Source organism: Dendrobates tinctorius, unplaced genomic scaffold, assembly GCF_039654945.1.
Source record: "Dendrobates tinctorius isolate UK_male_01 unplaced genomic scaffold, ASM3965494v1 ptg000173l, whole genome shotgun sequence".
Lineage (NCBI taxonomy): Eukaryota > Metazoa > Chordata > Amphibia > Anura > Dendrobatidae > Dendrobates > Dendrobates tinctorius.
Genome location: NW_027361840.1, coordinates 10,165,261 through 10,190,630, shown reverse-complemented (window position 1 = coordinate 10,190,630; position 25,370 = coordinate 10,165,261). Strand labels below are relative to the sequence as shown.

Sequence of the window (25,370 nt, the reverse complement as noted above, 5' to 3'; positions counted from 1 at the left end):
TGTGGCTCCCCGCCATGACTTGGAGCGGGAGCAGTGGTGACTGCAGCCGGTGTGTCTCTAGCTATTCGGGTTGAGTGCATGGCTGAAACATGCTTTTCGCTGTGGCACTCCCCACACTTGACTGTGGATTTGCAGTCCTTGGCCATGTGCTCAAGTGATGCGCAGCATTTGAAGCAAACCCCGAGCTCTGTGAGGATCTCCTTGCGCTCCTGTAGGGTTTTGGATCTAAACCCTTTGCACTTGGTCAACGAGTGTGGCTTCTTGTGGATGGGACATTCACGATTAAAGGATTTATCTCGTGTTGAGACGATGTTCTGTTCGTCTGTGGGCGTTGCAGGTGACGGTAGCTCGGTCTTCCTAACGCTCACAGCTCTCTTAGTGTCTCTGCGTTTGTATGTGGTGTTTTCATACCTTGGCGCAGGAGTTGGTGCGGCTGTCGAAGCGTTGGACTCTAGGAAGTCGAGGCTGGGGTCATTCCTCATCTGGGCCTGTTCATCGATGAACCTGCAGAAGTGGATGAATGGAGGGAAGGTAACGTCGTTCACTCCTTTGTATCTTGATACTGACATTGCCCACTTTTCCTGCAGGCTGTATGGCAGCTTCACCACGATCGGGTTTACTCCATGGGCTGAATCCAGATAGCACAGCCCAGACAGACGAGGGTCTCTTTTGGCGAGCTCCAGCTCCATTAGCAGGTCACTTAGGTCTTGCAGCTTGTGGACGTCTTTAAGGTTGATCTTTTGGAAATCCTGCAGTCTCTTGAATAGGGCTTTCTCTATTGCCTCTGCGCTGCCAAAGGTGCGTTCCAGCCTTTGCCATGCGGCAGCGAGACCTGCTTCTGCTTGTCCCACGTGGACCGCTCTGAGGCTCCTGACGCGGGTTGAAGAGCTTGGACCTAACCACTTTATCAGGAGGTCAAGTTCCTGTTCTTCAGTTAGGTTGAGATTGGCGATGGCTGCCTTAAAGGTTGCTTTCCAGGCCCTGTAGCTCTCTGCACGATCATCAAACTTCGTAAGACTGGTGTTGATTAGCTCTCTGCTCACCATGAACCTGGCGAACTCGGACATAGCCGACTTCTCACCACTCGTTGCCACGACGACTCGTGATGCCCCTGGGGCGTATGGGCCGCCTGGTGTGAATGGATGAGCTGTTCCCGGATAGAATGATGTTGCTGCAGGGTTGAGCTGTGGTTTAGCCCTTGAAGAATCTGACGAATACCGCTTGAGCTGTAAAGGTGGGTCAGGAAACACTTGGTTGCCATCTTGTGGTGACTGTGTTTGAGAAGGTATCTCTGGGAGTACGTTGGAGGTTTTGGTGTCGTCGACTTGGACGGTACTGTAGACCGGGGTTGCTACAGGTAGCTGGTTTAGTACATAGTCTTTCGTGCGATTGACTGGATCGTCTGATTCCAGTGGTGGCAAGTTAGCTGCATCAGGACCTTGGATCAACGCCTGCTCAAGTAGTCTCACTTTAGCTAGTGCGACCTCCTCTTCCATCTGTGACCGAAGAATCTTCAGCTGAGCCTCCGCTTCTGCTTCTGCTCTCTTGGCTTCCACTTCTGCCCTTTTTGCTTCCACTTCTGCGCTTTTTGCTTCCATGTCTGCTTCTGCCCTTTTTGCCTCTGCCTTAGCTTCTCTCTCAGTGAAAGAACGTCTCACTCTGGATTCCTCTGCCTTTATGCGGGCCTCTAGTATCCTGTCGCTCATGGTTGAACTTCTTGAGGACGATGCCCTGGATGACCGAGAGGAACGTTTAGATGAGGTCGATCGGTGTGACCTGGTTTCTTGCAGGTGAGAGATACGGTGTTCAGCCTTGTTTATGGCATGTTGGACCTTGGCGTCTCTCTCCTTGTCCGTCTCTAGCGCCTCACTGAGGTCTGGAAGAGCTTCATCAGAATTAAAATCTTTTAGAAGAGCGATGTACTTTGCTGATAGTCTCTTGTACCTTTCACGGGCGGTGTTCAGCCGCTCCATGACGGATTGCAAGCTTGCGGCGTTGCCTGATGAGGATTCGAGTCTTGACATATAAGAGGTGACGCATTCCCACTGTTCTTCCAGGTGATCACATAGCTCATCTTTCATATTGTGATAGTTTTCAAGCACCTTTATAGTTGGTTTGGCAGAACGTTTTGGTCGGGTGACTTGGTCTGCTTGAGATGTGGGGTCTGCCTCCTGGGCTTCATCGTGGACGGTATCAGGTTGTATTTGCACTGTTTCATCAGTAGGGACCTGTCCGAGGTCTTTTTCGGCCATTTTGAATAAAGGTGTACTGTCTCTTTAAAAAATTCAACTTTTGAATCGGGGTCCGAAAATCGCTGTGCGGCTCTGCGGGAGGTCCCAGATGAGATTCCCAGAGTGGCTTTGGCGAAACTTGGGGGTTCGCGGATCGCTGATGCGCGGTAATGAGGTATGGAGTACTGCAGGCCTTTAGGAGCGATGTGGCCAGAAGGAAACAGCAGGTGCATAGACAGTCCTCATTAACAGTACGAGCAGAGTTATTGCAAGATGTGGCAGGTGGTGGAGCTACTTCTAGGCTTGTCCAGACGTGCACTGCTGCAGGCAGACTGGTGTGCGAGGCTTGTTGCTGGGCAGATTACACATAGGGAGACGGGGCAGATGGAGATCTGTAGCTGGGGTGCTGGGCTATAAGGAGGTTTTCTAGCTGCTTATGAGCTTTAAAAGTAGTCTTCTGACTTGTATGGGCCGACAAGCTAGTCTTTTGACTGTTCTGTCCCCACTTAATGGCGATTAAAGGTATGCAGACATGTAAGTGAGAGAAGTTCCTACCTTTGTGTATCCAATAAGCGAGGCAGACATGACCCTTAGCAGCTTCTCAGATAAGCATACACGCGTTGTGATGAAGAACAATGTTGGTTTATTCCGTAGATAACGATTCAAACATTACACTGAGTCTCTTGCATGGAGCTTGTCTCTGGAGTCGCTACTTGCGGGTCAAAAGACTTTGCTTCCTCAGCTCATGAGGGAGAACAGTTCTCTCAGGTAAGATGTCTGCCGATGACTGAGCAAACAGGAAGAGAAGAGGCTGAAGAGAAGCCCCTCCCCATAGGCTGAACAAGGAAAGACCGAGGAACTAAATGGTCTGGCCAGTAGATGGCAGCAGAGACAAGCGAAAAAACATAAATACATTTCTTTAACTAGAAACATGCATGGAACAGCACACCGGTCTCTCCTGTACAGTGAGGCCTCATTATACCCCTGTATAAGGATCTAGTGACGCAGTGTAGACTGTTATTAAGCATTGCTGTCTCCTCAGATTGTCAGCTCTTGTGATCAGGCCCCCGCTCCTCGCTCCGGTCTCTCCTGTACAGTGAGGCCTCATTATCCTCCTGTATAAGGATCTAGTGACGCAGTGTAGACTGTTATTCAGCATTGCTGTCTCCTCAGATTGTCAGCTCTTGTGATCAGGCCCCTGCTCCTCGCTCCGGTCTCTCCTGTACAGTGAGGCCTCATTATCCTCCTGTTTAAGGATCTAGTGACGCAGTGTAGACTGTTATTCAGCATTGCTGTCTCCTCAGATTGTCAGCTCTTGTGATCAGGCCTCTGCTCCTCGCTCCGGTCTCTCCTGTACAGTGAGGTCTCATTATACCCCTGTATAAGGATCTAGTGACGCAGTGTAGACTGTTATTCAGCATTGCTGTCTCCTCAGATTGTCAGCTCTTGTGATCAGGCCCCCGCTCCTCGCTCCGGTCTCTCCTGTACAGTGAGGCCTCATTATACCCCTGTATAAGGCTCTAGTGACGCAGTGTAGACTGTTATTCAGCATTGCTGTCTCCTCAGATTGTCAGCTCTTGTGATCAGGCCTCTGCTCCTCGCTCCGGTCTCTCCTGTACAGTGAGGCCTCATTATACCCCTGTATAAGGATCTAATGACGCAGTGTAGACTGTTATTAAGCATTGCTGTGTCCTCAGATTGTCAGCTCTTGTGATCAGGCCCCTGCTCCTCGCTCCGGTCTCTCCTGTACAGTGAGGCCTCATTATACTCCTGTATAAGGATTTAGTGACGCAGTGTAGACTGTTATTCAGCATTGCTGTCTCCTCAGATTGTCAGCTCTTGTGATCAGTCCCCTGCTCCGGTCTCTCCTGTACAGTGAGGTCTCATTATACCCCTGTATAAGGATCTAGTGACGCAGTGTAGACTGTTATTCAGCATTGCTGTGTCCTCAGATTGTCAGCTCTTGTGATCAGGCCCCCGCTCCTCGCTCCGGTCTCTCCTGTACAGTGAGGCCTCATTATACCCCTGTATAAGGCTCTAGTGACGCAGTGTAGACTGTTATTCAGCATTGCTGTCTCCTCAGATTGTCAGCTCTTGTGATCAGGCCTCTGCTCCTCGCTCCGGTCTCTCCTGTACAGTGAGGCCTCATTATACTCCTGTATAAGGATTTAGTGACGCAGTGTAGACTGTTATTCAGCATTGCTGTGTCCTCAGATTGTCAGCTCTTGTGATCAGGCCCCTGCTCCTCGCTCCGGTCTCTCCTGTACAGTGAGGCCTCATTATACTCCTGTATAAGGATTTAGTGACGCAGTGTAGACTGTTATTCAGCATTGCTGTCTCCTCAGATTGTCAGCTCTTGTGATCAGGCCTCTGCTCCTCGCTCCGGTCTCTCCTGTACAGTGAGGCCTCATTATACTCCTGTATAAGGATCTAGTGACGCAGTGTAGACTGTTATTCAGCATTGCTGTGTCCTCAGATTGTCAGCTCTTGTGATCAGGCCCCTGCTCCTCGCTCCGGTCTCTCCTGTACAGTGAGGCCTCATTATACTCCTGTATAAGGATTTAGTGACGCAGTGTAGACTGTTATTCAGCATTGCTGTCTCCTCAGATTGTCAGCTCTTGTGATCAGTCCCCTGCTCCGGTCTCTCCTGTACAGTGAGGTCTCATTATACCCCTGTATAAGGATCTAGTGACGCAGTGTAGACTGTTATTAAGCATTGCTGTCTCCTCAGATTGTCAGCTCTTGTGATCAGGCCCCCGCTCCTCGCTCCGGTCTCTCCTGTACAGTGAGGCCTCATTATACCCCTGTATAAGGCTCTAGTGACGCAGTGTAGACTGTTATTCAGCATTGCTGTCTCCTCAGATTGTCAGCTCTTGTGATCAGGCCTCTGCTCCTCGCTCCGGTCTCTCCTGTACAGTGAGGCCTCATTATACTCCTGTATAAGGATTTAGTGACGCAGTGTAGACTGTTATTCAGCATTGCTGTGTCCTCAGATTGTCAGCTCTTGTGATCAGGCCCCCGCTCCTCGCTCCGGTCTCTCCTGTACAGTGAGGCCTCATTATACCCCTGTATAAGGCTCTAGTGACGCAGTGTAGACTGTTATTCAGCATTGCTGTCTCCTCAGATTGTCAGCTCTTGTGATCAGGCCTCTGCTCCTCGCTCCGGTCTCTCCTGTACAGTGAGGTCTCATTATACCCCTGTATAAGGATCTAGTGACGCAGTGTAGACTGTTATTCAGCATTGCTGTCTCCTCAGATTGTCAGCTCTTGTGATCAGGCCCCCGCTCCTCGCTCCGGTCTCTCCTGTACAGTGAGGCCTCATTATACCCCTGTATAAGGCTCTAGTGACGCAGTGTAGACTGTTATTCAGCATTGCTGTCTCCTCAGATTGTCAGCTCTTGTGATCAGGCCTCTGCTCCTCGCTCCGGTCTCTCCTGTACAGTGAGGCCTCATTATACCCCTGTATAAGGATCTAATGACGCAGTGTAGACTGTTATTAAGCATTGCTGTGTCCTCAGATTGTCAGCTCTTGTGATCAGGCCCCTGCTCCTCGCTCCGGTCTCTCCTGTACAGTGAGGCCTCATTATACTCCTGTATAAGGATCTAGTGACGCAGTGTAGACTGTTATTCAGGATTGCTGTCTCCTCAGATTGTCAGCTCTTGTGATCAGGCCCCTGCTCCTCGCTCCGGTCTCTCCTGTACAGTGAGGCCTCATTATACCCCTGTATAAGGATCTAATGACGCAGTGTAGACTGTTATTCAGCATTGCTGTCTCCTCAGATTGTCAGCTCTTGTGATCAGTCCCCTGCTCCGGTCTCTCCTGTACAGTGAGGTCTCATTATACCCCTGTATAAGGATCTAGTGACGCAGTGTAGACTGTTATTCAGCATTGCTGTCTCCTCAGATTGTCAGCTCTTGTGATCAGGCCCCTGCTCCTCGCTCCGGTCTCTCCTGTACAGTGAGGCCTCATTATACCCCTGTATAAGGCTCTAGTGACGCAGTGTAGACTGTTATTCAGCATTGCTGTCTCCTCAGATTGTCAGCTCTTGTGATCAGGCCTCTGCTCCTCGCTCCGGTCTCTCCTGTACAGTGAGGCCTCATTATACTCCTGTATAAGGATTTAGTGACGCAGTGTAGACTGTTATTCAGCATTGCTGTGTCCTCAGATTGTCAGCTCTTGTGATCAGGCCCCCGCTCCTCGCTCCGGTCTCTCCTGTACAGTGAGGCCTCATTATACCCCTGTATAAGGCTCTAGTGACGCAGTGTAGACTGTTATTCAGCATTGCTGTCTCCTCAGATTGTCAGCTCTTGTGATCAGGCCTCTGCTCCTCGCTCCGGTCTCTCCTGTACAGTGAGGCCTCATTATACTCCTGTATAAGGATTTAGTGACGCAGTGTAGACTGTTATTCAGCATTGCTGTCTCCTCAGATTGTCAGCTCTTGTGATCAGGCCCCCGCTCCTCGCTCCGGTCTCTCCTGTACAGTGAGGCCTCATTATACCCCTGTATAAGGCTCTAGTGACGCAGTGTAGACTGTTATTCAGCATTGCTGTCTCCTCAGATTGTCAGCTCTTGTGATCAGGCCTCTGCTCCTCGCTCCGGTCTCTCCTGTACAGTGAGGCCTCATACTCCTGTATAAGGATTTAGTGACGCAGTGTAGACTGTTATTCAGCATTGCTGTGTCCTCAGATTGTCAGCTCTTGTGATCAGGCCCCCGCTCCTCGCTCCGGTCTCTCCTGTACAGTGAGGCCTCATTATACCCCTGTATAAGGATCTAGTGACGCAGTGTAGACTGTTATTCAGCATTGCTGTCTCCTCAGATTGTCAGCTCTTGTGATCAGGCCCCTGCTCCTCGCTCCGGTCTCTCCTGTACAGTGAGGCCTCATTATACTCCTGTATAAGGCTCTAGTGACGCAGTGTAGACTGTTATTCAGCATTGCTGTGTCCTCAGATTGTCAGCTCTTGTGATCAGGCCCCCGCTCCTCGCTCCGGTCTCTCCTGTACAGTGAGGCCTCATTATACTCCTGTATAAGGCTCTAGTGACGCAGTGTAGACTGTTATTCAGCATTGCTGTCTCCTCAGATTGTCAGCTCTTGTGATCAGGCCCCCGCTCCTCGCTCCGGTCTCTCCTGTACAGTGAGGCCTCATTATACCCCTGTATAAGGCTCTAGTGACGCAGTGTAGACTGTTATTCAGCATTGCTGTCTCCTCAGATTGTCAGCTCTTGTGATCAGGCCTCTGCTCCTCGCTCCGGTCTCTCCTGTACAGTGAGGCCTCATTATACTCCTGTATAAGGATTTAGTGACGCAGTGTAGACTGTTATTCAGCATTGCTGTGTCCTCAGATTGTCAGCTCTTGTGATCAGGCCCCCGCTCCTCGCTCCGGTCTCTCCTGTACAGTGAGGCCTCATTATACCCCTGTATAAGGATCTAGTGACGCAGTGTAGACTGTTATTCAGCATTGCTGTGTCCTCAGATTGTCAGCTCTTGTGATCAGGCCCCTGCTCCTCGCTCCGGTCTCTCCTGTACAGTGAGGCCTCATTATACTCCTGTATAAGGCTCTAGTGACGCAGTGTAGACTGTTATTCAGCATTGCTGTCTCCTCAGATTGTCAGCTCTTGTGATCAGGCCCCCGCTCCTCGCTCCGGTCTCTCCTGTACAGTGAGGCCTCATTATACCCCTGTATAAGGATCTAGTGACGCAGTGTAGACTGTTATTCAGCATTGCTGTGTCCTCAGATTGTCAGCTCTTGTGATCAGGCCCCTGCTCCTCGCTCCGGTCTCTCCTGTACAGTGAGGCCTCATTATACTCCTGTATAAGGATCTAGTGACGCAGTGTAGACTGTTATTCAGCATTGCTGTCTCCTCAGATTGTCAGCTCTTGTGATCAGGCCCCCGCTCCTCGCTCCGGTCTCTCCTGTACAGTGAGGCCTCATTATACCCCTGTATAAGGCTCTAGTGACGCAGTGTAGACTGTTATTCAGCATTGCTGTCTCCTCAGATTGTCAGCTCTTGTGATCAGGCCTCTGCTCCTCGCTCCGGTCTCTCCTGTACAGTGAGGCCTCATTATACTCCTGTATAAGGATTTAGTGACGCAGTGTAGACTGTTATTCAGCATTGCTGTCTCCTCAGATTGTCAGCTCTTGTGATCAGGCCCCTGCTCCTCGCTCCGGTCTCTCCTGTACAGTGAGGCCTCATTATACTCCTGTATAAGGATTTAGTGACGCAGTGTAGACTGTTATTCTTATAGAAAGTATCTGTTATAGGATGCCAAGAGTACAGTCTGTACGATATATAGGAGGCTGAGAGTGCTGTCTGTACGATATATAGGAGGCTGAGAGTGCGGTCTGTACGATATACACTCACTGGCCACTTTATTAGGTACACCTGTCCAACTGTGTGTTAAGACTTAATTTCTAATCAACCAATCACATGGCGGCAACTCAGTGCATTTAGGCATGTAGACATGGTCAAGACAATCTCCTGCAGTTCAAACCGAGCATCAGTATGGGGAAGAAAGGTGATTTGAGTGCCTTTGAACGTGGCATGATTGTTGGTGCCAGAAGGGCTGGTCTGAGAATTTCAGAAACTGCTGATCTACTGGGATTTTCACGCACAACCATCTCTAGGGTTTACAGAGAATGGTCCGAAAAAGAAAAAAAATCCAGTGAGCGGCAGTTCTGTGGCCGGAAATGCCTTGTTGATGCCAGAGGTCAGAGGAGAATGGACAGACTGGTTCGAGCTGATACAAAGGCAACAGTGACTCAAATTGCCACCCGTTACAACCAAGGTAGGCAGAAGAGCATCTCTGAACGCACAGTGCGTCGAACTTTGAGGCAGATGGGCTACAGCAGCAGAAGACCACACTGGGTACCACTCCTCTCAGCTAAGAACAGGAAACTGAGGCTACAATTTGCACAAGCTCATCGAAATTGGACAGTAGAAGATTGGAAAAACGTTGCCTGGTCTGATGAGTCTCGATTTCTGCTGCGACATTCGGATGGTAGGGTCAGAATTTGGCGTAAACAACATGAAAGCATGGATCCATCCTGCCTTGTATCAACGGTTCAGGCTGGTGGTGGTGGTGTCATGGTGTGGGGAATTTTTTCTGGACACTCTTTGGGCCCCTTGGTACCAATTGAGCATCGTTGCAACGCCACAGCCTACCTGAGTATTGTTGCTGACCATGTCCATCCCTTTATGACCACAATGTACCCAACATCTGATGGCTACTTTCAGCAGGATAATGCGCCATGTCATAAAGCTCGAATCATCTCAGATTGGTTTCTTGAACATGACAATGAGTTCACTGTACTCAAATGGCCTCCTCAGTCACCAGATCTCAATCCAATAGAGCATCTTTGGGATGTGGTGGAACGGGAGATTCGCATCAGGGATGTGCAGCCGACAAATCTGCGCCAACTGTGTGATGCCATCATGTCAATATGGTCCAAAATCTCTGAGGAATGCTTCCAGCACCTTGTTGAATCTCTGCCACGAAGAATTGAGGCAGTTCTGAAGGCAAAAGGGGGTCCAACCCCTTACTAGCATGGTGTACCTAATAAAGTGGCCAGTGAGTGTATATGAGACTGAGAGCATTCTCTTTTGCTCTTTTGCACACTGTACAGCTTGCTATAAGGCACACGTTTTAGTGGGAGAGGCCAAAAAATGAACAAGTAATAAAACCGTTTATGGTAGCCATAGGGTGGGCCCCTAGAGTCAATTCCCCTGGTGGGTCCTAGGCACCCCAGTCCGACCCTGTGTATGTCCTTATTAATAAGTTATATACGTCCAAAGTTAGCCGACCTCAGTATAGATGGGTGCATAGCAGGACACAGTGTGAACGTGCTTCTACATATTGCACTTATGTTCCAGCTCATTTCTTTGATTTTGCTGCAATTTCTAGTACTTTGTACAAATAGAGGCGTGCCTCCCCTTTTTGAGCTGGGCATTTTATCTATATAGCTTCCCATGGGCAGGTGTCTGAACAGTCGGGCCTGGGTCTTGCTTTGCCCCCATGTATATACTGTAGAAGCTAGCTGACATAAGGTGAGATTTTAATACTAGAGATAGGACCATCCTGATTAGGTCACCTTGTTGCGGTGGTATGACTTTTACGCTTTTTTGATCAGAATAGTGTCCGCTAAGTCTCTATGTTATGTATTATGTTATATGCTATTACTATTCACTTACTACATGGTATTTGCTTATTCTGTTTTTATTGCAGGTTTTGTCTGTAAATGGCCACGGTGTGAACATGCTCCTACATATTGCTATTATACCAGCTTATGTTTTGGCTCATTTCTCCTGTTTTGCACCAGTAACGGTTCGGCAGATATGAATGTTGCAAACATTACACAATAACATTGTTCTCTCTTCTGCAGGTGACAACCCTTCCGGCGTGGCAACTTTAGGCTCTCACTAAGCACTACGTAGGCCACAACACACCACTGTTCCACTACTTTCACATGCATTCATACAGGACCCCATTGCACCTGCTCCTGATAAGGTGTCATAAGTTTGCTCCCATCTGGATACTTCAATTCTTCTATTTCTGACTGGTTCCTTATATCCTCAGCCCTATACGCAGCAGAATTTCTCAAGTAGTGTGTCACCCACCCGCTGCTCAAGCCTCAGCAACTGACCCCGGGTGGTAAAAAAATACACCTGTATTCTCTTATGCACACTGGAAACATTCATACACTTCCCTGTATGAATAGCCATACCCGAATTACGTGGCAAGACAGCGCTAACCAGCTCGCCGCACTTTGACAGCACTCAAGCATGGACACTATCATCTGTGCTACTAGTGTTGTCCCAGGGTCATCTAAGGATACTGTACTGAATGTCAAGTAATATTTTCCAAAACACAAGTTGCGCTCATAGCATAAGTGCAACAGGATGAATAAATGAATGGTGATACACCCATCTATACTGTCACCAATATGGCAGAACATGATAAAACATTACTGTCATGGGGTCCTTCTCCGATACCACATAATCAACAGAGCAAGGGAAGTGTGAACAATCCCAAGACCCTTATTAAAGGCAAAACTAAAAGGTCCATAAACAATCCACCACACTGAGGATACAATAGTCCAGAACACGGATGCAGTTCAGTAACAGGATGAATGTCCAAGGAGATGAGAGTCCAATAATCCAGCAGACAGAGCATAAAAATGGGTCCATATCTTCCCCTTCTCTGTGATGTGCCATCTTCACACGATCATCACCAGACAAGGCCTGACTTGTCCAGCTCCTGTCCTCCCCACTCCCTCCTTACGTCCAGGGGTAGTCAGACAGGGTGGGGCGGTTTTCAGGCCTCCCAGACCTGACAAAGGTGTCTTGGGGATTAAGGCACTACAGGGGGTCATCAAGAGGCATAGATATGTGGCGCCCCTGAGGCTCAGTCGCCACAGAGGTACTGCACCTTCTCCTAAGGTGTAGTGCCCCACCATCCAGGTAAGGTGGGAACTCCTTTCCACGCTCCAACACTCGCACCCCACACAACAGGGTAGTTCTGCACAACCACATTGCGCGTCAGTGCTTAGAGAGTAGCAGAGCACCTCTGGTGGTTCCCTGCTTGGAACACTGGATGTGCTGGGAGGTGGGTGGAGTTAAGATACATAAAAGAGTGGGAAAGTATAGGATTACAAGTCAGTCTGACAGAAGGTCAGTCGGGAAGGAAGCCACTCGGGAGGAGTGGGGATCCCTGGAAGGAGGGATGGAGGAAGGAGTGCTGCAGCTGCCTCAGTGATCTGAGCCAGCTGGCACGGGAAAGGAAAAGAAGGAGAAAGACGTAGAACTGCAACCTAAGCTTCCATAGGAGAAGGACCAGTACGGAACGAAGGAGTAAGGAGAACAGAAGAGGAGCCCTGCCTATAGGTTCTCAGCGCAAGGCCGGGGCCCGGTCCCCGAGGTTGTATGGACACTTATGGTTCTGCAGCAGACACCGGTGGAGTAGTTGGCTGTAAATGCACTACTCCCATCTAAAACTTGGGGCACAACAGCAACTGATTAGAGAGCCGGGGCTCAGGAGAAGGGAGTCCCCGAGATAGGCTACAGCTGTCTGCCATACGAGTAGTGTTCTTGGGAACATCTGACAGGAGAAACTCCAGAGTACCACGGTACTGGAGATCTTCACACTTTAAGGCGCAATAGAGGAGTCGTTCAGGAAAGGTACATGTTGGCGGAGTGTTGGAGAGGAGCTTTCCATCTGGCTTGGAGGTTGGCTGAGTCTCTGACCCGGAGGACACGGCTCGGAGGCAGGCATCCTTGTGTACCGCAGACTGTGACTAAAGCCTTGGAACTGCAAGCCTCGGTGTCCTCCATTCATTCTTGCGCCAACCCGCTCAGCACCGCTACATCTGGGTACCATCCTTTACACTGCCTGCGCCTTTCCACAACGATTACTGCTACACTGCCCTGGGACATCAGCACTGCCGGTGGAGGGCTATACCATCACTGCTGCACCACACCATCTGTCCCAGAGGATCTGTCTGCAGCGTCGGCTTGACACCTCCCTTGCCGAGCACCACAGGTGGCGTCACGAACTATTACATTACAAACTCCCACCGATATTTGGGGCGCCCAGGGCCACAGACCGGGTCACCGCCACTGTGACGCATCCCCCAGACACCGGCCCGGTACCGAGTACCCCACAGCCCTGGGAGGGCGACCCAAATACAGTCAGGCTGCAGACAGTAAGTGAGCTAATTCAATTATCAGACTTTTGTATTCTAGACAATATGGGAATACACGGAATGATACAGGGCAACACGAGAACACTATGGAAATCCGTAAAATATAAATATACACAAAATGATTCCCACATAACATATCACATCATCACAATTACATATTGGTAGGGGCAGAACGAGTCCACACACATGGCAGGAATGCCAGGAAATGTCTCTTGCAAGAAGGTCTAGCAACGGTCTGTTCTAACCTTCTCTTTAAAATTATTTATCTTGTTTATAGCTTTATACACTGTAAACAGAAAACCAGACAATGTGGTAGAAGAACATCCAAAGACCCTCGGGCAGGATGGACACGGGGTTCAAGACTTCACCACATGACAGAGATCATGGGAGGAGGAGACCAACAAACCATCAAGTCCTTGGAAAATCTGCACAATGTCAGAGTCACTGGGGATAATATTCTATAGACAGAGGCGTCAGAAGCCGGGTCCATCCATCTGGCTGCCCAGAGCCTTACTGGCATTGAGCTGCCGGGGGGCCCAAACATAAGCTGGAGCCATATCGTGTTTGCTGTGCGGATGCCCAGTGGGGACCTGGATGCTTCATTACCTGGTGACTTTGCCGACCTGTGATTGGGGTCCATGTTCTATAATTATGGTCAGTTCTCTGTGGGGTAGAGACGTAGAAACAACAGTTTTACTTCCCGGAATTTTTTTTTTTTCAGTTTTGCTGACAGTAGTGTCCAAAATGAAACAAGATGAGCCTTATACCGGGTGAGTCATAAAGGACGGATGTATTTGAAGTGGCTATAACTCACCACCAGGTGGAGGTAGAGATGTGCGGGAGGCGGGGTTATGTTTGTGAGGTGAAAGCATTGTTTTTATTTTAGTTTCAGTTTAAGCTATGGTGCCGTGGACGATAGAACATCGCGTTTTTGCGTACGACAGTTTTGTCAAGAATAATGAGTGTATCACAGCCGTTCAGCGTGAGTTTCGGCGTCATTTCAATATTCACAGAAATCAAGCTGTTCCCGCTCGTAACACTATCCTACGTTGGGTTGAAGCACTCCGAACACGAGGTACACTAATGAACAAACGACCACCGGGGGCTCCACGAACGGCACGTACCCCTGAAAATGTGGAACGCGTCAGGCAAGCCATGCTGCGTAGTCCGAGTCGATCTGCTCGGAAACATTCTTTAGAACTTGCCCTCAGTAATCGTACAGTAAGGCGTATTTTGCATTTAGACCTGCATTTCCACCCCTATAAATCGGCCATTGTGCAACAGTTGGAGCGCGGGGATTACGCAGCGCGACTGAAGTTCGCACATGAGATGGAAGCAATTATTGAGTATAAGAAAAAATCCCATCGCAGAGGGAGCAGACGGAGAAGAGAGAGGAGCATGGCCGCCCAGGGGAGCCCAGAAGGTGACGCAGCACATCACTCCGGTACAGTAGTTTATGCATGTGGCGGCACTATACCCTAGGGATAGGAGCAGATATGGGCGCAAGATGGGGGTAGGAATGAGATACTGAGTATTTCCTGTAGAGAAGTGTAAGTGATGAGGATCATTATGAGTAACATGTGACGCAATGTGAATGTATCCAGTGTAATATATGGATGAGTATAGAGCAGCATCATAGGTATAACGTGTGCAGTAACGTATAGTGTGTAGCAACATATAGTAACGTATAGTATGTGTAGTAATGTATAGTATGTGTAGTAATGTATAGTAACATATAATGTGTGCAGTAACCTATAGTGTGTAGCAGCGTATAGTAACGTATAGTGTGTGTAGTAATATTGATACACCCCGTTCCTCCTTATAGTAACGATTTCCACTGTTCCTCCTTATACTAATGATTATCCCTGTTCCTCCTTATAGTAATGATTCCCCCGTTCCTCCTTATAGTAATGATTCCCCCGTTCCTCCTTATAGTAATGATTCCCCCGTTCCTCCTTATAGTAATGATTCCCCCGTTCCTCCTTATAATAATGATTCCCCCGTTCCTCCTTATAGTAATGATTCCCCCGTTCCTCCTTATAGTAATGATTCCCCCGTTCCTCCTTATAGTAATGATTCCCCCGTTCCTCCTTATAGTAACGATTTCCACTGTTCCTCCTTATACTAATGATTATCCCTGTTCCTCCTTATAGTAATGATTCCCCCGTTCCTCCTTATAGTAATGATTCCCCCGTTCCTCCTTATAGTAATGATTCCCCCGTTCCTCCTTATAGTAATGATTCCCCCGTTCCTCCTTATAATAATGATTCCCCCGTTCCTCCTTATAATAAGGATTCCCCCGTTCCTCCTTATAATAATGATTTCCCCGTTCCTCCTTACAGTAATGATTCCCCCTTTCCTCCTTATAATAATGATTCCCCCGTTCCTCCTTACAGTAATGATTCCCCCGTTCCTCCCTATAGCAATGATTCCCCCTTTCCTCCTTATAATAATGATTCCCCCGTTCCTCCTTATAGCAATGATTCCCCCTTTCCTCCTTATAGCAATGATTGCCCCGTTCCTCCTTATAATAATGATTCCCCCGTTCCTCCTTATAGCAATGATTCCCCCGTTCCTACTTATAGCAATGATATCCCCCGTTCCTTCTTATATTAATGATTCCCCCCGTTACTCCTTATAGTAATGATTCCCCCTTTCCTCCTTATAGCAATGATTCCCCCGTTCCTCCTTATAGCAATGATTCCCCCGTTCCTCCTTATAGCAATGATTCCCCCGTTCCTCCTTATAGCAATGTTTCCCCCGTTCCTACTTATACCAATGATATCCCCCGTTCCTTCTTATACTAATGATTCCCCCCGTAACTCCTTATAGTAATGATTCCCCCTTTCCTCCTTATAGCAATGATTCCCCCGTTCCTCCTTATAGCAATGATTCCCCCGTTCCTCCTTATAGCAATGATTCCCCCATTCCTCCTTATAGCAATGATTCCCCCGTTCCTCCTTATAGCAATGATTCCCCCTTTCCTCCTTATAATAATGATTCCCCCGTTCCTCCTTATAGTAATGATTCCCCCGTTCCTCCTTATAGCAATGATTCCCCCGTTCCTCCTTATAGCAATGATTCCCCCTTTCCTCCTTATAATAATGATTCCCCCGTTCCTCCTTATAGTAATGATTCCCCCGTTCCTCCTTATAGCAATGATTCCCCCGTTCCTCCTTATAATAATGATTCCCCCGTTCCTCCTTATAGCAATGATTCCCCCTTTCCTCCTTATAATAATGATTCCCCCTTTCCTCCTTATAGCAATGATTCCCCGTTCCTCCTTATAGCAATGATTCCCCCCGTTACTCCTTATAGTAATGATTCCCCCTTTCCTCCTTATAGCAATGATTCCCCCGTTCCTCCTTATAGTAATGATTCCCCCGTTCCTCCTTATAGCAATGATTCCCCCGTTCCTCCTTATAATAATGATTTCCCCGTTCCTCCTTATAATAATGATTCCCCGTTCCTCCTTATAGTAATGATTCCCCCGTTCCTCCTTATACTAATGATTATCCCGTTCCTCCTTATAGTAATGATTCCCCCGTTCCTCCTTATAGTAATGATTCCCCCGTTCCTCCTTATAGTAATGATTCCCCCGTTCCTCCTTATAATAATGATTCCCCCGTTCCTCCTTATAATAATGATTTCCCCGTTCCTCCTTATAGTAATGATTCCCCCGTTCCGCCTTATAGTAATGATTCCCCCGTTCCTCCTTATAGCAATGATTCCCCGTTCCTCCTTATAGCAATGATTCCCCCGTTCCTCCTTATAGCAATGATTTCCCCTTTCCTCCTTATAATAATGATTCCCCCGTTCCTCCTTATAGCAATGATTCCCCCATTCCTCCTTATAGTAATGATTCCCCCGTTCCTCCTTACAGTAATGATTCCCCCTTTCCTCCTTATAATAATGATTCCCCCGTTCCTCCTTATAATAATGATTCCCCCGTTCCTCCTTACAGTAATGATTCCCCCGTTCCTCCTTATAGCAATGATTCCCCCGTTCCTCCCTATAGCAATGATTCCCCCGTTCCTCCTTATAGTAATGATTCCCCCGTTCCTCCTTACAGTAATGATTCCCCCGTTCCTCCTTATAATAATGATTCCCCCGTTCCTCCTTACAGTAATGATTCCCCCGTTCCTCCTTATAATAATGATTCCCCCGTTCCTCCCTATAGCAATGATTCCCCCTTTCCTCCTTATAATAATAATAATAATAATAATAATAATTTTTATTTATATAGCGCCAACATATTCCGCAGCACTTTACAATTAAGCGGGGACATGTACAGACAATAAATTCAATACAAGTTAAGACAATTCAAACAATGACATTAGGAGTGAGGTCCCTGCTCGCAAGCTTACAATCTACAAGGAAATGGGGGGACACAGTAGGTGAGAAATGCTTGTTAATTCAGGTCTGGCAATTATAATAGGGATTTTCATATAAAGCTGCATGATCCGGTCATCAGCCCGTGTGTTTAAGTGCAATAGACAAGTATCAAGTGCAGTTATGTGCATGAAGGGTGTGGAGACAGATGAATAGTAGGGTGCAGATTCAGAATAATATTTGGAAGGAGGGAACAGGGCAAAGTTAGCTTGCTGAGTAGTTGATGTGATAGGCTTCTTTGAAGAGATGGGTTTTCAAAGCGCGCTTGAATAGGTCAGGGCTAGGTATCAGTCTGATCGTCTGGGGAAGTGCATTCCAGAGAGCTGGAGCAGCACGAGAGAAGTCTTGGAGACGGAGGTGCGAGGTTCGGATTACGGGGGATGTTAGTCTTAGGTCATTTGTAGAACGGAGGGCACGTGTAGGGCGATAGACAGAGATGAGAGAGGAGATATAAGGCGGTGCAGAACAGTGGAGAGCTTTATGGGTGAGAGAGATGAGTTTATACTGGACCCTGTAGCGAATAGGTAGCCAGTGTAATGACTGGCATAAGATGGAGGCATCGGTGAAGCGGCTGGACAGAAATATGACCCTGGCTGCCGCATTCAAGATGGATTGGAGAGGAGAAAGTTTGGTAAGAGGGAGACCGATCAGAAGAGAGTTGCAGTAGTCCAGACGAGAATGAATAAGAGCGACAGTAAGAGTCTTAGCAGTTTCAAAGGTGAGAAAAGGTCGGATTCTGGAGATGTTTTTAAGATGCAGGTGACAAGAGCGACTGAGTGATCGGATGTACGGAGTAAAGGAAAGTTCAGTGTCGAATATGACCCCAAGACAGCGGGCATGCTGCTTGGGAGTTATGGTTGAACCCTCCAGGGTTATTTCGATGTTAGGTAGAGTGAGGTTAGTAGAGGGGAGAAACACAAGAAGTTCAGTTTTAGAGAGATTTAGTTTCAGATAGAGGGAGGACATGATGCTAGAGACAGCAGACAGACAATCCTTGGTATTTTGAATTAGGGTAGGGGTGATGTCAGGGGAAGAAGTGTATAATTGGGTGTCATCAGCATAGAGATGATACTGGAACCCAAATCTGCTGATTGTTTGTCCAATAGGGGCAGTGTATAAAGAGAAGAGGAGAGGGCCTAGGACTGAGCCCTGCGGGACCCCGATAGTAAGGGGACGAAAAGAGGAAGAGGAGCCGGAAAAAGATACAGTGAAGGAGCGGTCAGAGAGGTAGGAGGAGAACCAGGAGAGGGCTGTGTCCTTGAGGCCTATAGAGCGGAGCATAGTGAGGAGGAGCTGGTGATCCACAGTGTCAAATGCGGCAGAGAGATCCAGGAGAATCAGCAGGGAGCAATGACCTTTCGATTTAGCTGTTATTAAATCATTAGAGACTTTAGTGAGGGCAGTTTCAGTAGAGTGTAAAGAGCGGAAACCAGATTGTAAGGGGTCGAGAAGAGAGTTATCTGAGAGATAGCGGATTAGACGGGAGTGGACCAGGCGTTCCAGGAGTTTAGAGATGAAGGGATGGTTAGAGACAGGTCTGTAGTTAGCAGTGCAGTTCTGGTCCAGGGATGGCTTTTTAAGTAAAGGGTTTATGATGGCATGTTTAAATGAGGAGGGAAATATACCTGAAGAAAGAGAGAGGTTAAATATTTTAGTCAGGTGAGTGGTGACCACTGGTGAGAGAGACTGCAGGAGCTGTGAAGGAATAGGGTCACTGTTGCAGGTTGTAGGCCGAGCAGAAGTGAGGAGCTTGGAAACTTCTTCTTCTGAAACAGGCTCAAAGATGTCTAGTGAGCTTGAGGTGCGGCAGAGAAGGGGATCCAGGCACTGAGGAGATAGGGCTGAGATATCCTGATGGATGTGGTTGATTTTTTCTAGGAAATAAGTGGCCAGATCCTCACCGCTGAGGTTGGTGATGGGGGCCTGTACTTTAGGTTTCAGGAGGGAGTTTAAGGTTTCAAAAAGTCGTCTTGGGTTGTTGGATAGTGAGGTGATGAGGGTGGTGAAGTAGGATTGTTTGGCCAGATGAAGGGCAGAGTTATAGGTTTTGAGCATGAACTTATAGTGGATGAAGTCTTCTGCTAAGAGAGATTTTCTCCACTGCCGCTCTGCACACCTCGAGCAGCGCTGAAGAAAGCGTGTTTGCGTTGTGTGCCAGGGCTGCCGTTGTCTGTGTCGGGTCTTTCTGCGTATAGAAGGTGCTGCTTCATCTAGGGCATTCTTCAGTGTATTATTGAAGTGTGACAATGCTATGTCTGGACAGGAGAGGGTGGAGATGGGGGCTAAAGATGTGTGGAGATTGTCCCTAAGCTGTTGGGTATTAATGGTACGTGTATTCCGATAAGTGTGGTAAGTGGGGGTGTCCCGGGTGAGGAGACAATTCTTGACAGAGAAGGAAAGAAGGTTGTGGTCCGAGAGCGGGAGAGGTGAATTAGTAAAGTCGTGCAGCGAGCCGGGGCGGGAGAAAACCAGGTCCAAAGTATTCCCGTCCTCATGTGTAGGAGAATAAGTAAACTGTGAGAGGCCGAATGAAGAAGTTAGAGAAAGAAGATGAGAGGCAGACTGGGAGAGCGGATCATTGATGGGGATGTTAAAGTCTCCCATGATGAGGGTGGGGATGTCACAGGACAGAAAGTGAGTAAGCCAGGTGGTGAAGTGGTCTAGAAACTGGCGGGAGGAGCCTGGAGGGCGATAAACGACCGCCACTCGTAAGGAGAAGGGCTTAAAGAGTCTGATGGCGTGGACTTCAAAGGAAGGAAATGTAAGTGATGGAACCGGGGGGATGACCTGGAAAGCACATTGTGATGAAAGGAGCAAACCAACACCTCCACCCTGTCTGTTCTCAGGTCTGGGGGTATGTGAAAATTTCAGCCCACCAAACGAGAGAGAGGCAGCAGCGGTGGTGTCTGAATGCTGGATCCAGGTTTCTGTAATAGCCAAAAGGTTAAGGGAATTAGAGAGAAAAAGATCGTGAATGTAAGTCAGTTTGTTACACACAGACCGTGCATTCCAGAGAGCACATTGGAAAGTGAGAGGAGAAGGCATGCACTGAATGTTAATAAGATTAGCAGGGTTTCTATATGCAGCTGGAGGAGAGTAATGTATGCTGGTGGAGGGAGGCCCAGGGTTGGGGGAGATGTCACCTGCAACTATTAAAAGGAGAAAAAACAGAAAAAGCAGGTGGTGGGATGATTTGTATGAACGTTTTGAGTGCTGCATGGAGGTTTTGGATGGTTTGGTGTGGGTAAGAAATGTCAATAGAGCCTCAGAGTTAAACATGGGAGAGGGGAAAAGGGAGGGGTGGATATGCAGAGAGTGCACAGAATGTGTAAAAGGGCAGGCGAGTTGTTAAAAAGCAGAAGTGAAGACAAATAAGCAGCAGGTTAATATGATCAATGCATACGTAGTACGACTGACCAAGAAGCAAGCGTGCATGAAAAACTTATGCACCTTACCTGTCTCCTGCCCTGTCCAACTGCATTGTCTAACTGCAAAACACTTTATCCTGTTGCACTTAATCTGTTGCACGCGTAAGCCCGCACGCGTGCAATCCCAGCCAGAGCTAAATATATATGAAATGAAATGTCTGCTAGCTTCAGCCACCAAAAGGCCACAATCAGTAATTAACCAATTAGCACAAGGCCAGAGCAGGCATTACTATGCAGGGTAAATAACTAACGCTGGACAAGGCCATCAAACTGAGAAAGGGAGAAAAAAAAAAAAAAAAAAAAAAAAAACACACACCTTTCTACACTTCAAAGCAGAAACCAAATAGATAAAAAATAAAGACCCACCACAGGAGTGATGGAATGAAATACCATAAAAATATCTGGCACTATATGATGCAGTTCACACTTGTCAGACAGCATACATGGATGATGGAATGAAATACCATAAAAATATCTGGCACTATATGATGCAGTTCACACTTGTCAGACAGCACACATGGATGATGGAATGAAATACCTGTGTGAAGAAGAGAAGAGAGGAACATCAGCTTCAATGCATTGTCTAACTGCAAAACACTTTATCCTGTTGCACTTAATCTGTTGCACGCGTAAGCCCGCACGCGTGCTATCCCAGCCAGAGCTAAATATATATGAAATGAAATGTCTGCTAGCTTCAGCCACCAAAAGGCCACAATCAGTAATTAACCAATTAGCACAAGGCCAGAGCAGGCATTACTATGCAGGGTAAATAACTAACGCTGGACAAGGCCATCAAACTGAGAAAGGGAGAAAAAAAAAAAAAAAAAACACACACCTTTCTACACTTCAAAGCAGAAACCAAATAGATAAAAAATAAAGACCCACCACAGGAGTGATGGAATGAAATACCATAAAAATATCTGGCACTATATGATGCAGTTCACACTTGTCAGACAGCATACATGGATGATGGAATGAAATACCATAAAAATATCTGGCACTATATGATGCAGTTCACACTTGTCAGACAGCATACATGGATGATGGAATGAAATACCATAAAAATATCTGGCACTATATGATGCAGTTCACACTTGTCAGACAGCACACATGGATGATGGAATGAAATACCATAAAAATATCTGGCACTATATGATGCAGTTCACACTTGTCAGACAGCACACATGGATGATGGAATGAAATACCTGTGTGAAGAAGAGAAGAGAGGAACATCAGCTTCAATGCATTGTCTAACTGCAAAACACTTTATCCTGTTGCACTTAATCTGTTGCACGCGTAAGCCCGCACGCGTGCTATCCCAGCCAGAGCTAAATATATATGAAATGAAATGTCTGCTAGCTTCAGCCACCAAAAGGCCACAATCAGTAATTAACCAATTAGCACAAGGCCAGAGCAGGCATTACTATGCAGGGTAAATAACTAACGCTGGACAAGGCCATCAAACTGAGAAAGGGAGAAAAAAAAAAAAAAAAAAAAAAAAACACACACCTTTCTACACTTCAAAGCAGAAACCAAATAGATAAAAAATAAAGACCCACCACAGGAGTGATGGAATGAAATACCATAAAAATATCTGGCACTATATGATGCAGTTCACACTTGTCAGACAGCATACATGGATGATGGAATGAAATACCATAAAAATATCTGGCACTATATGATGCAGTTCACACTTGTCAGACAGCATACATGGATGATGGAATGAAATACCATAAAAATATCTGGCACTATATGATGCAGTTCACACTTGTCAGACAGCACACATGGATGATGGAATGAAATACCATAAAAATATCTGGCACTATATGATGCAGTTCACACTTGTCAGACAGCACACATGGATGATGGAATGAAATACCTGTGTGAAGAAGAGAAGAGAGGAACATCAGCTTCAATGCATTGTCTAACAGCAAAACACTTTATCCTGTTGCACTTAATCTGTTGCACGCGTAAGCCCGCACGCGTGCTATCCCAGCCAGAGCTAAATATATATGAAATGATAATGATTCCCCCGTTCCTCCTTATAGCAATGATTCCCCCGTTCCTCCTTATAGCAATGATTCCCCCGTTCCTCCTTATAGCAATGATTCCCCCGTTCCTCCTTATAATAATGATTCCCCCTTTCCTCCTTATAGTAATGATTCCCCCATTCCTCCTTATAGCAATGATTCCCCCGTTCCTCCTTATAATAATGATTACCCCGTTCCTCCTTATAGCAATGATTCCGCCTTTCCTCCTTATAATAATGATTCCCCCCGTTCCTCCTTATAGTAATGATATCCCCGTTCCTACTTATAGCAATGATTCCCCCGTTCCTCCTTATAGTAATGAATCCCCCATTCCACCTTATAGTAATGATTCCCCCTTTCCTCCTTATAATAATGATTCCCCCGTTCCTCCTTATAGTAATGATTCCCCCGTTCCTCCTTATAGCAATGATTCCCCCGTTCCTCCTTATAATAATGATTCCCCCGTTCCTCCTTATAGCAATGATTCCCCCGTTCCTCCTTATAATAATGATTCCCCCGTTCCTCCTTATAGCAATGATTCCCCCTTTCCTCCTTATAATAATGATTCCCCTGTTCCTCCTTATAGTAATGATTCCCCTGTTTATCCTTATAGCAATGATTCCCCCGTTCCTCCTTATAATGATTCCCCCATTCCTCCTTATAGCAATGATTCCCCCGTTCCTCCTTAAAGTAATGATATCCCCATTCCTACTTATAGCAATGATTCCCCCGTTCCTCCTTATAGCAATGATTCCCCCGTTCCTCCTTATAGTAATGATACCCCCGTTTCTCCTTATAGCAATGATTCCCCCGTTCCTCCTTATAATGATTCCCCCGTTCCTCCTTATAGCAATGATTCCCCCTTTCCTCCTTATAATAATGATTCTTCCGTTCCTCCTTATAGTAATGATTCCCCCGTTCCTCCTTATAGCAATGATTCCCCCGTTCCTCCTTATAGTAATGATACCCCCGTTTCTCCTTATAGCAATGATTCCCCCGTTCCTCCTTATAATGATTCCCCCGTTCCTCCTTATAGCAATGATTCCCCCTTTCCTCCTTATAATAATGATTCTTCCGTTCCTCCTTATAGTAATGATTCCCCCGTTCCTCCTTATAATAATGATTCCCCCGTTCCTCCTTATAGCAATGATTCCCCCTTTCCTCCTTATAATAATGATTCCCCCGTTCCTCCTTATAGCAATGATTCCCCCTTTCCTCCTTATAGCAATGATTCCCCCGTTCCTCCTTATAATAATGATTCCCCCGTTCCTCCTTATAGCAATGATTCCCCCGTTCCTACTTATAGCAATGATATCCCCCGTTCCTTCTTATATTAATGATTCCCCCCGTTACTCCTTATAGTAATGATTCCCCCTTTCCTCCTTATAGCAATGATTCCCCCGTTCCTCCTTATAGCAATGTTTCCCCCGTTCCTACTTATACCAATGATATCCCCCGTTCCTTCTTATACTAATGATTCCCCCCGTTACTCCTTAAAGTAATGATTCCCCCTTTCCTCCTTATAGCAATGATTCCCCCGTTCCTCCTTATAGCAATGATTCCCCCGTTCCTCCTTATAGCAATGATTCCCCCGTTCCTCCTTATAGCAATGATTCCCCCTTTCCTCCTTATAATAATGATTCCCCCGTTCCTCCTTATAGTAATGATTCCCCCGTTCCTCCTTATAGCAATGATTCCCCCGTTCCTCCTTATAATAATGATTCCCCCGTTCCTCCTTATAGCAATGATTCCCCCTTTCCTCCTTATAATAATGATTCCCCCTTTCCTCCTTATAGCAATGATTCCCCGTTCCTCCTTATAGCAATGATTCCCCCGTTCCTCCTTATAGTAATGATTCCCCCGTTCCTCCTTATAGCAATGATTCCCGGTTCCTCCTTATAGCAATGATTCCCCCGTTCCTCCTTATAGTAATGATTCCCCCGTTCCTCCTTATAGCAATGATTCCCCCGTTCCTACTTATAGCAATGATTCCCCCGTTCCTACGTATAGCAATGATATCCCCCGTTCCTTCTTATACTAATGATTCCCCCCGTTACTCCTTATAGTAATGATTCCCCCTTTCCTCCTTATAGCAATGATTCCCCCGTTCCTCCTTATAGCAATGATTCCCCGTTCCTACGTATAGCAATGATATCCCCCGTTCCTTCTTATACTAATGATTCCCCCCGTTACTCCTTATAGTAATGATTCCCCCTTTCCTCCTTATAGCAATGATTCCCCCGTTCCTCCTTATAGCAATGATTCCCCCGTTCCTCCTTATAGCAATGATTCCCCCTTTCCTCCTTATAATAATGATTCCCCCGTTCCTCCTTATAGTAATGATTCCCCCGTTCCTCCTTATAGCAATGATTCCCCCGTTCCTCCTTATAATAATGATTCCCCCGTTCCTCATAGCAATGATTCCCCCTTTCCTCCTTATAGTAATGATTCCCCGTTCCTCCTTATAGCAATGATATCCCCCGTTCCTCCTTATACTAATGATTCCCCCCGTTCCTCCTTATAATAATGATTCCCCCGTTCCTTCTTATAGTAATGATTCCCCCTTTCCTCCTTATAGTAATGATTCCCCC

General features: G+C 47.0%; 1 protein-coding gene across 2 annotated transcripts in view; it reads left to right on the top strand.

The window, feature by feature from the left end:
• Positions 1-13,413: 13,413 nt before the first annotated feature.
• The window catches only part of LOC141054049 (uncharacterized), a 32,582-nt gene continuing 20,625 nt past the window's right edge, over positions 13,414-25,370 (top strand). The window contains exon 1 of one of the 2 annotated variants that reach the window (XM_073551215.1): positions 13,414-14,352. In XM_073551215.1, coding sequence (XP_073407316.1) covers positions 13,830-14,352 — 523 coding nt within the window. In that variant the 5' untranslated portion in view covers positions 13,414-13,829. Of the gene's footprint in view, positions 14,374-25,370 lie in introns of both variants that reach the window. The other variant, XM_073551214.1, reaches the window with a different exon arrangement.